At 40.3% G+C, this 13874-nt stretch overlaps 1 protein-coding gene across 5 annotated transcripts in view; it reads right to left on the reverse strand.

The window, feature by feature from the left end:
* BLTP3A (bridge-like lipid transfer protein family member 3A) overlaps nucleotides 1-13874 on the reverse strand; it is a 64141-nt gene that overhangs the window by 17753 nt on the left and 32514 nt on the right. For all 5 annotated transcript variants that reach the window (XM_077904335.1, XM_077904333.1, XM_077904334.1 and 2 more), the window contains 8 exons: nucleotides 11167-11356; nucleotides 10722-10862; nucleotides 10116-10286; nucleotides 9279-9471; nucleotides 2626-2712; nucleotides 1938-2108; nucleotides 1160-1299; nucleotides 213-354 (listed from right to left, as the gene is read on the reverse strand). In XM_077904335.1, the coding sequence (XP_077760461.1) occupies nucleotides 213-354; nucleotides 1160-1299; nucleotides 1938-2108; nucleotides 2626-2712; nucleotides 9279-9471; nucleotides 10116-10286; nucleotides 10722-10862; nucleotides 11167-11356 (1235 nt within the window). The remainder of the gene's footprint in view (nucleotides 1-212; nucleotides 355-1159; nucleotides 1300-1937; nucleotides 2109-2625; nucleotides 2713-9278; nucleotides 9472-10115; nucleotides 10287-10721; nucleotides 10863-11166; nucleotides 11357-13874) is intronic.

The following is a 13874-nucleotide window of genomic DNA, read 5'->3' on the forward strand; positions in this document are numbered from 1 at the left end:
TCATATATAGAGTAGCAAGTCAATTCCTACTTACCAGCTGATATTCATCTTATTATGAAGAAAGCAAAGATACATGTTTATAAAGGGAGAATTTTTAACAAAAGTGTGCTAAACTAACTCAAACACCTAAAATTCCTAGCAACAAATGAGAATACAAGCCATGGCCCCAAGGCTGGCTGCAAAGTAAGAAGTGACCAGATGAGATGCTTTACCTGGAAGCTCCTGATTATCGGGGAAGTAATACTCTGTGAACTCAATATGAATGGCAGAGACCTTAGCGGGTAGGTTGTGAAGCTTCCGACTGCAGGAGAGGAGTGTAGATGGCTTCTTACTTGGCTGTCCAGCTGAAGAAACCTACACAACCACACACAAGTTGCTGTTAGTACCCGTACAGCATCTATAATAGAATTTCCTCAATTTCCTCTGAGGTCATATAAAAGCCACTACAATCCTTGCAAAGTCTCTCACAGGAAACAGAGTGCTTTGCACACTTACTGCAGGCATTCTCACACCTGCCTCACATCATCTGCAAGTTTATTTTTCTCAGGGATCCCTGGGTGGCTCAACGGTTCAGCGCCTGCGTTCAGATAAGGGCGTGATCCTGGAGTTCCAGGATCAAGTCCCACATCGGGCTCCCTGCATGGAGCCTGCTTCTCCCTCTGACTGTGTCTCTGCCTCTCTCTCTCTCTTTCTCTCTTATCTATCTCATGAATAAATAAAATCTTTTTTTTTTTTAAGATTGCATTTATTTATTCACAGAGACACAGAGAGAGAGAGGCAAAGACACAGGCAGAGGGAGAAGCAGGCTCCATGCAGGGAGCCCGATGCAGACTCCATCCAGGGTCTCCAGGATCACGCCCTGGGCTGCAGGCGGCACTAAACCACTGAGCCACCAGGGTTGCCCGAATAAAGAAAATCTTAAAAAAAAAAGTGCATTTTTCTCAGGGGAACGGTTATAGTAGGGTATCAGAGGAAACTAGGGGAATTGCAGGTCCTGATCTCAGCAGCCATGCTCAGAAAGAAACAGACCAGTGTTATCAACCCATTCAGAAGTCAAGTAAGCAGTCCCCAAATTCCACAATCTTGTTCACACCTGTTGCCTTCCAAGTGAACTGCTCCACCCCTTTCCAACCATGTCTCCCTGCATTGGGCTTCTCACCTGGTGGATGTCCAAGTCATCCACTCGTATTACCATGCAACTAGAGCGTAAACGATTCCAGGCTGGAGGCCAAAAGGGAGCCTGTCGGCCCTGAGAGGGGCTTCTCTCAAGGGGGTTCTTTCGAGGACTGGAGAGAGAATCTAAATAAAAATAAGAAGGTAGGAAAGAGAATCAGATACATTCAACTCTCATTATTAATAGAATAAGGAAAGTAAAAATCCTAAGATCATCAAGGCTATAATTAGGAAAGACTGATTAATACCATCTAATTTTTGGAAGAAACTAAAAAATTGTATTCTCCTTAAGACCAAGGCCACAGCCTATGGAATAAAGGGGACGACAACCTCTCCTCAACATTGCGGCTAGTTCTAAAGACAGCTAGGACTCTGTAAAGAAAAAAAGTCACTGGGACACCTAGGTGGCTCAATGGTTGAGTGCCTGCTTTCAGCTCAGGTTGTGATGTCAACCAGCAGTTAAGTGTCTGCCTTAGGCTCAGGGCGTGATCCTGGAGAACCAGGATTGAGTCCCTCATCAGGCTCCCTGCAGGGAGCCTGCTTCTCCCTCTGGCTATGTCTCTGCCTCTCTCTGTATCTCTCATGAATAAATAAATAAAATCTTTTTAAAAAAAAAAAAAAGAAAAAGAAAAGAAGTCACTGACAACTCTCCATGGGATGAGGTTGGGATAATTAGTTAGTCCAGGGCTTTATCTTCACTGGAGAGTCAAAAGTAAATAGCAAAAGGCTAAGCTATGGGAGTCTTCCAGTTCCTTATAACCTACCTGCTTTCTTCTGGAAGGGAGACTCTACTCCCAGATGCCAAGGTGGTTTGAAACCCATCTCCTCATGCCACTTCTCCATTTTACTCTGAAACTCCATCACCAGCTTCTGGGCCCACTGGCCTCGGGTCTCCATGGCCTCACAGTGCCGTACCCAATGTTTGCAGCTGTCACCTATACAACAATAAAGCAATAAGATTTTAGTTCAAGATCATAATCCAACATTCTGATTTTTATCTTCCATTGGTATAGTCCTACTTCAGAATCTGATCCCTCACTCCAATCCAGAGTTCTCTGAGAAAAGTAAAAATCTAGTGAGAACATTCAAGTTCTTCTGGATTCCATATGTGATTTTTCCCTAAGGTTCCGAAAAAGGCCAGCAAACATGCTGTCACCATCTTTGACCATGGACTACTAGAGAGATCTAAAACTAGTGGAAGTAAGGGGCAGAACACGGAATCAAAAGCAACATCTCAAGCACTGCCTCTCCTCCTACTTCTTTCCATCACTGATAAAGAATCATCGATAGCAGACCTACAAGTTTCTTGAACAGGGCTATTCCCAATACCTCTCTGAGCTGCAATTCCTGGTACCCTCCTGCTGGGCAGACAGGAATGAACCCATGGAATATGTCCTCAATACATAGGTACAAGGGACACACTAGAACTGCTGCCATTCAGGGCTGTCCTACCTGCCCAGTGGAAGGGGTAATAGTCAAATGCCATCTTGCGGAAAGTAAGCTGCATTGCACCACCCGTCAGTCTGTTTGCAGAGACACCTATAAAAGAAAAATAAAGGTGAACAGCAGCAGAAGAAACAAAGAAGCCTAAACACCACTTAAAGTACTTAGGTCCTCTTGAGGATCAGTTCCAAAGCCTGGGGGCGCCTGTCAGTTTAGTGACCAACTCTTGATTTTGGCTCAGGTCATGATCTCAGAGTTGTGAGATAGACCTGCATCTAGCCCTGTGCTGAGCTTGGACCTGCTTAAGATTCTCTCTCAATCCCTCTCCCTCTGCTCTTCCCCACCCCCTCCTCGCTCTCTAAAAAAAAAAAGCCTAGTTGATACACAAGTGCAACTGCAACTGAAAGGCCATGATGTCAAGGATTTGCAAGGTTGAGGCCCTCCTCTCTTCATCTCTAACAGTCAATGGATAAGACCCAAAAAAAGTATATTCCATTATCTCTGTAAATGGCTGCCAGATTTCCAGAAAGGCAAAAGAAACTGCAAAACTCAGGATTCAGGAATTAGAATCCTAGGTATCCTACCAATACATTCTAAAACCCTAATTGATTGGTTCCCCCCAAAACTAAAAATGCTAGGAATGCTATTCCTCGGCCCAACACTTGGAGAAGCATAAGCCAAATTCCCCCAAAACAGAACCCATATTATTTACTTTCATATTCTAGCCTCAGAGCTAATTAGATAATCATTCCATACTGTACATACACAGTACCATGAACACTAAAACACTGCACTAACAAGGACACTGTAAATGACACATATAGGATATTGTAGGTAAACTGGAATTTTTAGTGTTAAGTCAAACAATGTATTATGTTTATCTTGAATTTACATTTAATGCTTACTAAATGAATGAACTTTCCCTATTTCTACCTATCTCTCCAACTACACTCTAAGAACTGTTAGTAGAGTAGTTAGAGTAGAAACTTTCTCCTACATATGCATGAACTATATGTCTGAACTATACTGTTCTATACTTCTCTTATTAGGGTGAAGGGAAATACCATGGGATCCTCAAGGGGTAAGCTAATACATTTCTGTCTAATCTAGATTTTACCACCCCAAATTCTGGACTAATCACCATCCTACATTCACATTCCTATTTCTCAATCTTTGTATTTATTATCACTACCTCTAAGCTTGTTTAGACATTTTTTCCCCAATTGCCCCCTCTTCATGAAATTTTCATACCACAGATACACTATGTATCTGCTTATGTACTATATGCTACCTGTGCTTTATACATAAAAAGAATAAGTATGAAGTTTACTCCTTTTATTCAATGCATGGTTATGAAAGATTAAATAATTGTTTTAAATCAAAAGTTAAATTTAAGACTTAAAGCTATTGGGAAGCCTGGGTGGCTCAGCAGTTGAGTGTCTGCCTTCAGCTCAGGGCATGATCCCAGAGTCCCAGTCCTGAGATCGAGTCCCACATCAGGCTCTTTGCATAGAGCCTGCTTCTCCCTCCGCCTGTGTCTCTGCCTCTGTCATGAATAAAAAAATAAAATCTTTAAAAAATATAAATAAATAAATAAATAAAAGTTAAAGCTATTAATATTTAACAACTTTATATGTATATTTGCTGAATAACCTTTAATGAAATTTATTTTATATAAATCATAATGTATCAAATTACATATGCAAATCAGAAATACACAACAGCAATATAATCAAATTTTTAATTATTCAAAAGTATTTTTCAGCAAAAAAATGGAAAATTTAAATAAATTTCTTAAAATGAATTTTAATGAACTTTTTAAAGTAAGCTCTATGCCCAATGTGGGGCTTATTCACTACCCCGAGATCAAGGGTTCATGCTCTACCAACTGAGCCAGCCAGGTGCACCTCAGTAAACATAACTTTTAACTTTCACTTATTATGAGAAAAAATCTTTTAGCCTATCTAGCTTCTAGGTATTCATTAAGACTAGGTCATATTTTTTCTTTTCACACTTAATGATTTGCTGAATAACTTGTAGAAATAAATAATAAAATAAAAACTATTTTTATTTCTTTAAGTTCAAATCACAAAAGCACTGAGGCTCAAATATAACACCACCAACAAGGCAGTCAATGGCAACCAACAGGCATTTATGTGCAAGGCCACTCCCACTGCATGATTTTCAAATTCAGCAATCAATAGGGAAAAAGTACTCTATTCACAGCCATCTATTCACCATATCTTGTGCTTCTTCCATGAATTCAATGTCAATGCTCCTCATGTGATAACCAAGAAAACCCAATGAAAGAAATTAAATATAAGGAATAAAATTTTTTCATGCAGGGTTAAGCTTTGGAAGGGCAGAAACCATGTTATCGCTAAGACTATTTTTTGCCCCCACATCTCACCAAAGAACTCATTTTTTAATGTCCAGAATAGGCAAAATTCAAAACAGAAGGGAGATCAGTGGTTGCTTAGAGCTACAAAATGGAAAGTGACAGCTAATGGGTACATGATTTCTTTTAGGAAGGACAAAAATGTTCTTTTTTTTTTTTTTTTTTTTTTTACAGATTTTATTTATTTATAGAGACACAGAGAGAGAATGAGAGGCAGAGACACAGGTAGAGGGAGAAGCAGGCTCCATGCAGAGAGCCTGACGCAGGACTCGATCCAGGGTCTCCAGGATCACGCCCCAGGCTGCAGGCGGCGCCAAACCGCTGCGCCACCGGGGCTGCCGGGACAAAAATGTTCTAAAATTAGATTGTAGTGATGATTGCACAACCCCATGAATGTACTAAAAAATGCTGAGTTGTATATTCTAAATGGGTGAATTGTATGCTATGTGAATTCAATCTCAATAAAGATGTTTAAAAGAGCCAATTTTTCTCTGCCGTTGGGTGATAGCATCCTAGTTAAAAATGCATGACTGGGCAGCCCGGGTGGCTCAATGGTTTAGCGCCATCGGCCCAGGGCGTGATCCTGGAGACCCAGGATAGAGTCCCACATCGGTCTCCCTACATGGAGCCTGCTTCTCCTTCTGCCTGTCTCTGCCTCTCTCTCTCTCTCTATTCTCTCTCTGTGTCTCTCATAAATAAATTTTTTAAAAAAATCTTTAAAAAAAATGCATGAGTGAGACTACTGGAAGGAGAGGGTTTCACAGCAATGCTCCCCTCATTGGAGTTAGTTAGACCTAAAAGAAGAATAAACTACACAGACTGTGCATATTAAAGTAGGGTGTAGAATTAAAATCAAAATCTAATTATATTTAATTATCAATTACCAACATGGTTAATTATATGCACATAATGATATATGGGACATAAATAATAAGTAGTATCCATAAAAGACTAATTAAAATTCTCCAACGAACTGGTGGGATGAGGACCGTGTGGCCTTAAGAGGGAAAGAAAGTTTTTGGCTCACAGGCCTCATCCTAAGGAAAAAAGATTAAAGAGGCAGATGACACTCTTCCTCATCAACTGAAGGCTGGAGTATACACTGCTCCGTTTTATTTTTAGAGATAATGCTGCCCCACCTCACACTAAGCTGTCCCCGAGGACCCACCCATTTTCTAATAATTTCACTTCCAATACCAAGGGAGAGAGGTAAGAGAGAGGTAGGTTGCTCAAGGACCCAACATCCCAGCCTATGGTGTCCCTTGATGAAAAAGCAGATAGATCTAGCCTTTAACAAGCCTCTAGAGCAGCACTAGAATGTTCTGTGGTGATGAAAATCTTATATGGTCTATAGATTGTACTGAACACTTGAAATGTGGCCGTTGCAAGTGAGGAACTGAATTTCTTTTTTAAAGATTTTATTTATTTATTCATGAGAGACACACAGAGAGAGAGAGGCAGATACATAGGCAGAGGGAAAAGCAGGTTCCATGCAGGAAGCCCAATGTGGGACTTGATTCTGGGACTCCAGATCACGCCCCAAGACAAGGCAGACACTCAACCGCTGAGCCACTCAGGCGTCCCAGAACTGAATTTTTTAGTTTATTTAATTCTAATCTTAACAGCCACATGTGGCTATTGGCTACCATACTAGACAGACAGTTCTAGAGCAATGCTATCCAGTAGAAATAGAATGTAAGCCACATAAGTAATTTTAAATTATCTAGTAGCCATACAAAAAAAAGTTTTTTAAAAAAGTGAAATTAACTTTAATAATACATACTACTACTTAAATGAATATAATCAATATTTTATCATTTCAAGATATAATATGATAATAATTATCTATTATATCTTCAAAATCTCATGCATATATTAATTTGCAGCCCATCTCAATTTGGATCAGCCAACAATAATCACATGTGGCTCCATGTTAGATAGAACAATTCCAGAGAATTATAGAGCTCTTGCTGTGCCAGCTAGTTCTCCTTTCCCCTTTTCCCCAAATCCCAGAAGAGTCAAGTTCACAAAAACTTGTTCTGTTTCTTGCTCCTTTAAGAGTCATACACCAAAAAAAAAAAAAAAGAGAGAGTCATATACCATACTTTGGTAAGGTAGGTTGGGAGTTATCCCCATACCTAAAAATATCTCATTCAAAAATTCCCTAAATTCCACCAAGTAGAGAAATTTAGTTTAATAAATAAATATATGAGGGCTGCAGGAGAGGCTAATCATTCATATCTTCCTTTGGATTATGGGTCCTGGCCATATGAAGAGGACAGTGCTCAATACCTCTCCATCAAGAAAGAGTATAAAACTTTTTTTTAAGATTTTATTTATTTATTCTAAGAGACACAGAGAGAGCGCCAAATACATAGGCAGAGACAGAAACAGGCTCTCTCCCGGGAGCCCAGTGTGGGACTTGATCCCAGGACTTGGGGATCACACCCTGAGCCAAAAGCAGATGCTCAACCATTGAGCCACCTATGCATCCCAAAAGGATAAAACTCTTAACAATATACTCTTAATAAAGACCTCTGAAAGGATTCAAGATAAAACAAGAGAAAAAACCCAAAGCCTTTGGAGTTACACTTGGAAAAAACAACCAAACAAAATAATAATCGTTTTAGGAAAGAACTTCCAAAATAACTGGTGGCAAACCAGTGAGCAATTTATTTCTTGTAGTCACAAAAGCAATCTATGTTGTCACTGCTTCTTTTAGCTCTCTCAGAGTGGGAGTAGATTGGGACTGAAGTCACTTCAACACCAAGGAATAGCTAAGCAAGAGAGACAATGCTGCCTGAAGCCCCAGAAAGGAAAGGTAAGATCCCCCAAGAAAATAGTATAGGTGTCATTAAGAGGCAGACATAACCTTCAGAAAGGATAAGGTAGCACAAGAAAAAAAATCTACCATATGAGAGCATCTCAAGCCAAAAGGTGGTGCAAAGGGGAGTATAAAGGGACTATAACTTGATGGGATGAGCACCGGGTATTATACTATATGTTGGCAAATTGAATTTAAATAAATAAATAAATAAATAAATAAATAAATAAAATACAGAGTATTAAAGGAACAGGCAGCAAAGGAATAATAATACCGAGTATGTGACTATAATTAGGGTCCCCCAAATTCAGTATATTATTTCAGTTGAGACCGACAACCAATGCAGTAAAGGAGTCAGATATGATTTAACTCAAGTTCACAAATGAAGAAACTCAGAGGTTAAGCAGGAGGTTAGGTGATTTTCCCAAGGTTCGTGAAAGAAAAAAATTAGTCAATTCCTTTCTCACTTTGAATAAACATATATGTGTATGTAATACTAACTGCCCTAATGAATGTAAAAGCATGAAGAGAATACAACATAACCTCTCTGCTTGGGAAGAGGGCATTTACACATAAAAAATATTTAAATTGGGGTCACCTGGGTGGCTCAGTCGGTTGAGCCTCTGCCCTCAGCTCAGGTCATGGTACTGGAGTCCTGGGGTCCTGGGATTGAGCCCTGTGTCAGGCTCCCTGCTCAACAGGGAATTACTTCTCCCTCTCCCTGTCCCTTCCTCCTCCCTGTTCATTCTCTCTCTTTCTCTCTCTCTCTGTCTCTCAAATTAATAAATAAAATATTTTTAAAAAATACTTAAATTGGGGCAGTCCCAGTGGCTTAGCGGTTTGGTGCCACCTTCAGCCCAGGGCGTGATCTTGGAGACCCAGGATCGAGTCCCATGTCAGGCTCCCTGCATGGAGCCTGCTTCTCCCTCTGCCTGTGTCTCTGCCTCTCTCTCTGTGTCTCTCACAAATAAATAAATAAAATCTTTAAACAACAACAACAAAAAAGTAAAAATAAATAAAAAATACTTAAATTGACTCAAAAACCTGAAAATCCTGGTGTTTCCTATACTTGAATTTACTTTCCTACAAGGTTAAACCAGTGTTCAGCATTGCCCAAGACACACTGGGGAGAAAAAAATGTATACACTGCTTGAGGTCTGCCCCTAAAGATTCTAACTTAGTGAAGCCTGGGAGAGTGCTGGCCTCTGTATCTCATTAAGTATTACCAGTGGTCCCACTACACCCTAAAGGCTGTAAGCACTACCTCTCACCAACAGACAGAGGTGCCACAAAGACTGAGGCCCAAGGAATGCCTGGAATTAAGGGAAGCCAACTAAATTACTCCACAGCATCTTGCAAAGAGCCTTCCATCCCAAAGCTTTGTCTGGAGCTGAAGGAGCTAACAGACCAGGCAGCCCAGGCTCAGAACCGACAGGGTACCTGGCTCTCGGGACTGGCTATCATCGCAAATGTGCAGATCCAGGCGGGAGATGAGCAGATGGTAGGAAGACTCTTTCACATCAAATTTCTCAAAATACTGGCTGAGGCGACTGCTGCTGCTGTTGCTGCTGCCCTGGCCACCACTGAATGCCTGGGCCCAGGACTGCTGGGCACTGGGAGCAGGTGAGGTGATCTACATGTGACAGAGAAAAACAAGAAGTCCAAACCCAGAGAGGCTCCGCACAGGCTTTCTTAAGCTTTAGCTCAGGCTAAAGAAAGCCACAATTTAGCAATATGCCCCCTCCTTTTCTTAACTATTCACCTGATAGCTCACTTAGGTCTGTCCCACCTAAATAACCCAAACTCCAAAAAGCCTAATTATAATTAGTCTAGTAACTCAAGTCAGAGTACTGTTCTGAGGTTTGAACTGCCCCCAAGCTCTCATCCCCCAGGACTTAGCTGACTGATGCTAAGCCTGTGTAGTGAGGTCCCTCTTTTTTGTGCTCTCATGGCATAGTGTCTACCTATAACACAGCACTTACTACCTCCTATTGTAATAATTTGTGTACAGTCCATATTTTAAGACAGTGAGAGCTCCAAGGACAGGAATAAGAGGCTTATTCTACTTTTCCTTCCCAGTGGCTAGTACTATATAGTTAATACACTGGAGGTACCCAATGAACAGAATAAATGAATAAATTAGAAGCATAACAAAGCCTATCCAAATGACAAATGCCCCAAATAAAGTATCAACTCCATCTATGTTGGTATGAACATGAATTAGGTCTGGCCTACCATCTCCCTAGCCCCACCAAGGGTATCTATTTTGCCTCTAACCTGTACAGGTTCAGGGGCCAGGCTCTTTCTCTGCTGGGCTGACTTCTCCATGGCCTCACTCAGCGACTCTGCATACTTCATCATAGCTTTGAGCTGTGAGTCAGTTAGCACCCACAGCAGGTCATCCAACAGGAACATCAGCTTGGAGGCTACCACATTGCAATCTTTGGTCTGAAGGAGCCACATAAAACATGGGGTTCAACATCTGGTCTCATTCCAACTCCTCCATGTGATGATTGCCCAGTTAATTCCAGAAATGGCTTTTCAATCCCCAGAACATGAAAGGAAAGCAGCAAACACTATGGAGAGTCAATTTCTTACAAAACTACTAATGTTTTCTGGATTAACAAGAAACAACAGTAGTCAACTGCTAGGTACCTATGTCACAGTCCCTATATATGGGTAAAATTTGTGGTTTCCAAAATTCAGGTGACAAGGGGGTGCAAATGTTCACAGAAACGTTCTGTACAACACTGAATTACAGGTCTGCCCCTTTCGATGGTTATTCCTGGAGCCAATATATTCAAAAAGGAAAGAACACCAACTCCCAGGCTATCTAGGAGAATAAAAGATGGAAGTTTTCATGGAGTCAGAAAACATACTCACTCTTCTCTTGAGGGCTATTTGGATCCTGCCTTGGTTGGTAATAAGCCTTAGTGGAGTGGTAACTGGATCCTGATCACCATTGTCTGTAGCATCTGCCTCAATGCGAAGTGTTTGCCAAGTTATTTCCTTAAATGTTAAAACCTAGAAGGAAAAAAGGTAAAATCCCTTAATTCTATGGAAATTAACCAAGAAGCAGGAAGTCCAAGGGGAAAAGATGAGCAAAGCAGGAACTCCCACCATTCTCAGTTGGGATCCTACCAATAGAATAGAATGGATCAGAGATCCCTGAGAGAAGAAAAGATGTAACAGTAACGCTGGGATTCTTGGGTTCACAGGAATGGGGGACATATCTGAGGAAATCCTCAAAGCAGGAATAATATCCTTTAAAAATGAGTCCCATTTTGAATCTCCCCTTTCTCTCCTCTTGTAATACTAGGGCTGTCACCTCTCCTCGGTGGGGGTCAGTGATGCGGGTGAGGCGGAGGTCACTCTGCTGCCAATTGGGGTTGACACTGTAGCCCTGGAGCTGCCACAATTCAAAAGAAGCGTGGAAGGCCTTGGAGTGAATCTTGACGGTGATAGAATTGACGATGATGAACATCCCTTCCACCACCTTCTCAGCAAAGCCATACTCACTACAACAAATGAGGCAGACCAATGTTCAGAATCAGGTAAGACATGGTACACACTCTTTATAGTGGAAGACATCAGACAAGATTATTAACACTATCTCTCTTTGGGTACTAGGAATTGTGGGTGACTTCTTTATTTCTCTCTTCCTATTTCTACTTAAATTTTTTTAATTTTGAAAATTTTTTGTACTCTTTTTAATTGGATTTTTTGAAGAATGAAATGAAAGAAAAAAAGTTGACCTGGAAATAATCCCCCTTCTGTTAGAAAGAATAAATTGAAAAATATATTTTTAGGAATGCCTGGGTGGCTCAAGAGTTGGGCATCAGCCTTCAGCTCACGGGATCCCAGATCGAGTCCCGCATCAGGCTCCCTGCAGGAAGCCTGCTTCTCCCTCTGCCTAGGTCTCTGCTTCTCTGTGTGACTCTCATGAATAAATAAATAAATCTTAAAATATACACACATATAAATATATCTCCTCCATTATATTCAAAAAATATAAATATATATGTATTTTTAAAGATTTATTTATTTATTTGAGAGAATGAGTGGGAGGGAAAGGGAGAGGGAGAGAGAATATGAAGCAAGACTCTGCTGAGCACAGAGCCTGACTCAGGGCTCCATCCCACAACCGTGAGATCGTGACCTAGCCCAAACCAAGAGTTAGTCACTTAACCGACTGAGCCACCCAAGCATGCTGAAAAATATTCATACAGTCCACAAACTACCTAAATGTGAATGTTGTGTGAGAGGAAAGGAAATGCTAGGTCTCTATAAAATCTTCAAAGACACAAGCATACTCTGCAAAGGTAGTAGAAAGAGGAAAGAACTACAGCTAGGTGAGCAAGAGGTCAAGAACAATCCCAACTAGACCCTGTCTAGTTGACCCTGTCAAATATATCCCAAAGATTATAGCTATACTTCCACAGTGAGAGGTCAGAAATGGTGAGGAGAAGAATGAAGGCCATGTTAAAATCCTTCTGAATGTAGAAAACACAGACATTCCTGACATGTAAATGAAATCAGTTTTCATTACAAGAGAAAAAGAAGGTATGGAAATTATAAACTGGAAAAATACATATATTTGCAATTTATATCACAAAGGACTAACATCTCAAATGTATGAAGAGTTTTAGGAAACTGAGAAGAAAGAGACCTACAGGCCAATAAAAATGGGATAAAATATGGACAGTTCACAGAGAAGTAAGTGCAAATGATATTAAATATAAAAATGTTGGGATCCCTGGGTGGCTCAGCTGTTTGGTCCCTGCCTTCAGCCCAGGGCGTGATCCTGGAGTCCCAGGATCGAGTCCCACATTGGGCTCCCTGCATGAAGCCTGCTTCTCCCTCTGCCTCTGCCTCTCTCTCTCTCTCTCTCTTTGTGTCTCTCATGAATAAATAAATAAAATCTTTTAAAATATATATATATATATATATAAATGTTCTACCTCATTTATAAATCAAAACTAGACTGAGACACACTTAATTTATAATAAAGGTGACAGAGCAGTTGGGAAAACATGGTCTTTCAATAACAGGGCATGGTCAATTTGAAGATGCCGACAGGGAAAAAATAATATTGACTCCTATCTTACACCAAAAAAGAAAAATAATCAGTTTTAAGACTGATTGTATCTAAATGTGAAAGGTCAAACAATAAAACTTTTAGAAGAAAAAAAAAAAAAAACTTTTAGAAGAAAACAAAGGAGAATATCTTCATACCTAGGACAAGAAAAGAGCCCTTAAATAAGATACAAAAAGAGCTAATCCATAAAGAGAAAAAATAGGTATACTGTACTACATTAGAATTAATCATTTCTGGGGATCCCTGGGTGGCGCAGGGGATCCCTGGGTGGCGCAGCGGTTTGGTGCCTGCCTTTGGCCCAAGGCGTGATCCTGGAGACCCGGGATCGAATCCCACATCGGGTTTCTGGTGCATGGAGCCTGCTTCTCCCTCTGCCTATGTCTCTGCCTCTCTCTCTTTCTCTCTCTGTGACTATCATAAATAAATAAAAATTAAAAAAAAAAGAATTAATCATTTCTGTTAAAAAAAAACACATTAAGAATGATATTGGTGATCCACATCACTCATCCTCAGTGAAGCAAATGAAAACCACAATGAGATATCGTCTGGCATCTGTCAGAATGGCTAGTATCAAAACACCAAGAAACAAGTGTTGGTGAAGATATGGAAAAAAGGGAACTTCTATGCACTGTTGGTGGGAATAGTAATTTGGTGCAGCCACTGTGGAAAATAGTATGGAGGTTCCTCAAAAAACTAAAAATAGAAGTATCATACGATCCAGTAATTCTACTTCTGGATATTTACTTAAGAAAAATGAAAACACTAATTTAAGAACACATCTGCACCCCTATGTTTATGGCAGCATTATTTACAGTAGCCAAGATATGGAAGCAACCCAGGGGTCTATCGACAAATGCATGGATAAATATATGTATGTATATATAAAAATGTATAATGTGTTTATATATAAATGTATATATGTATATATGTATTTATAT

This window comes from Canis aureus, chromosome 7, assembly GCF_053574225.1.
Source record: "Canis aureus isolate CA01 chromosome 7, VMU_Caureus_v.1.0, whole genome shotgun sequence".
Taxonomy (NCBI): Eukaryota; Metazoa; Chordata; class Mammalia; order Carnivora; family Canidae; genus Canis; species Canis aureus.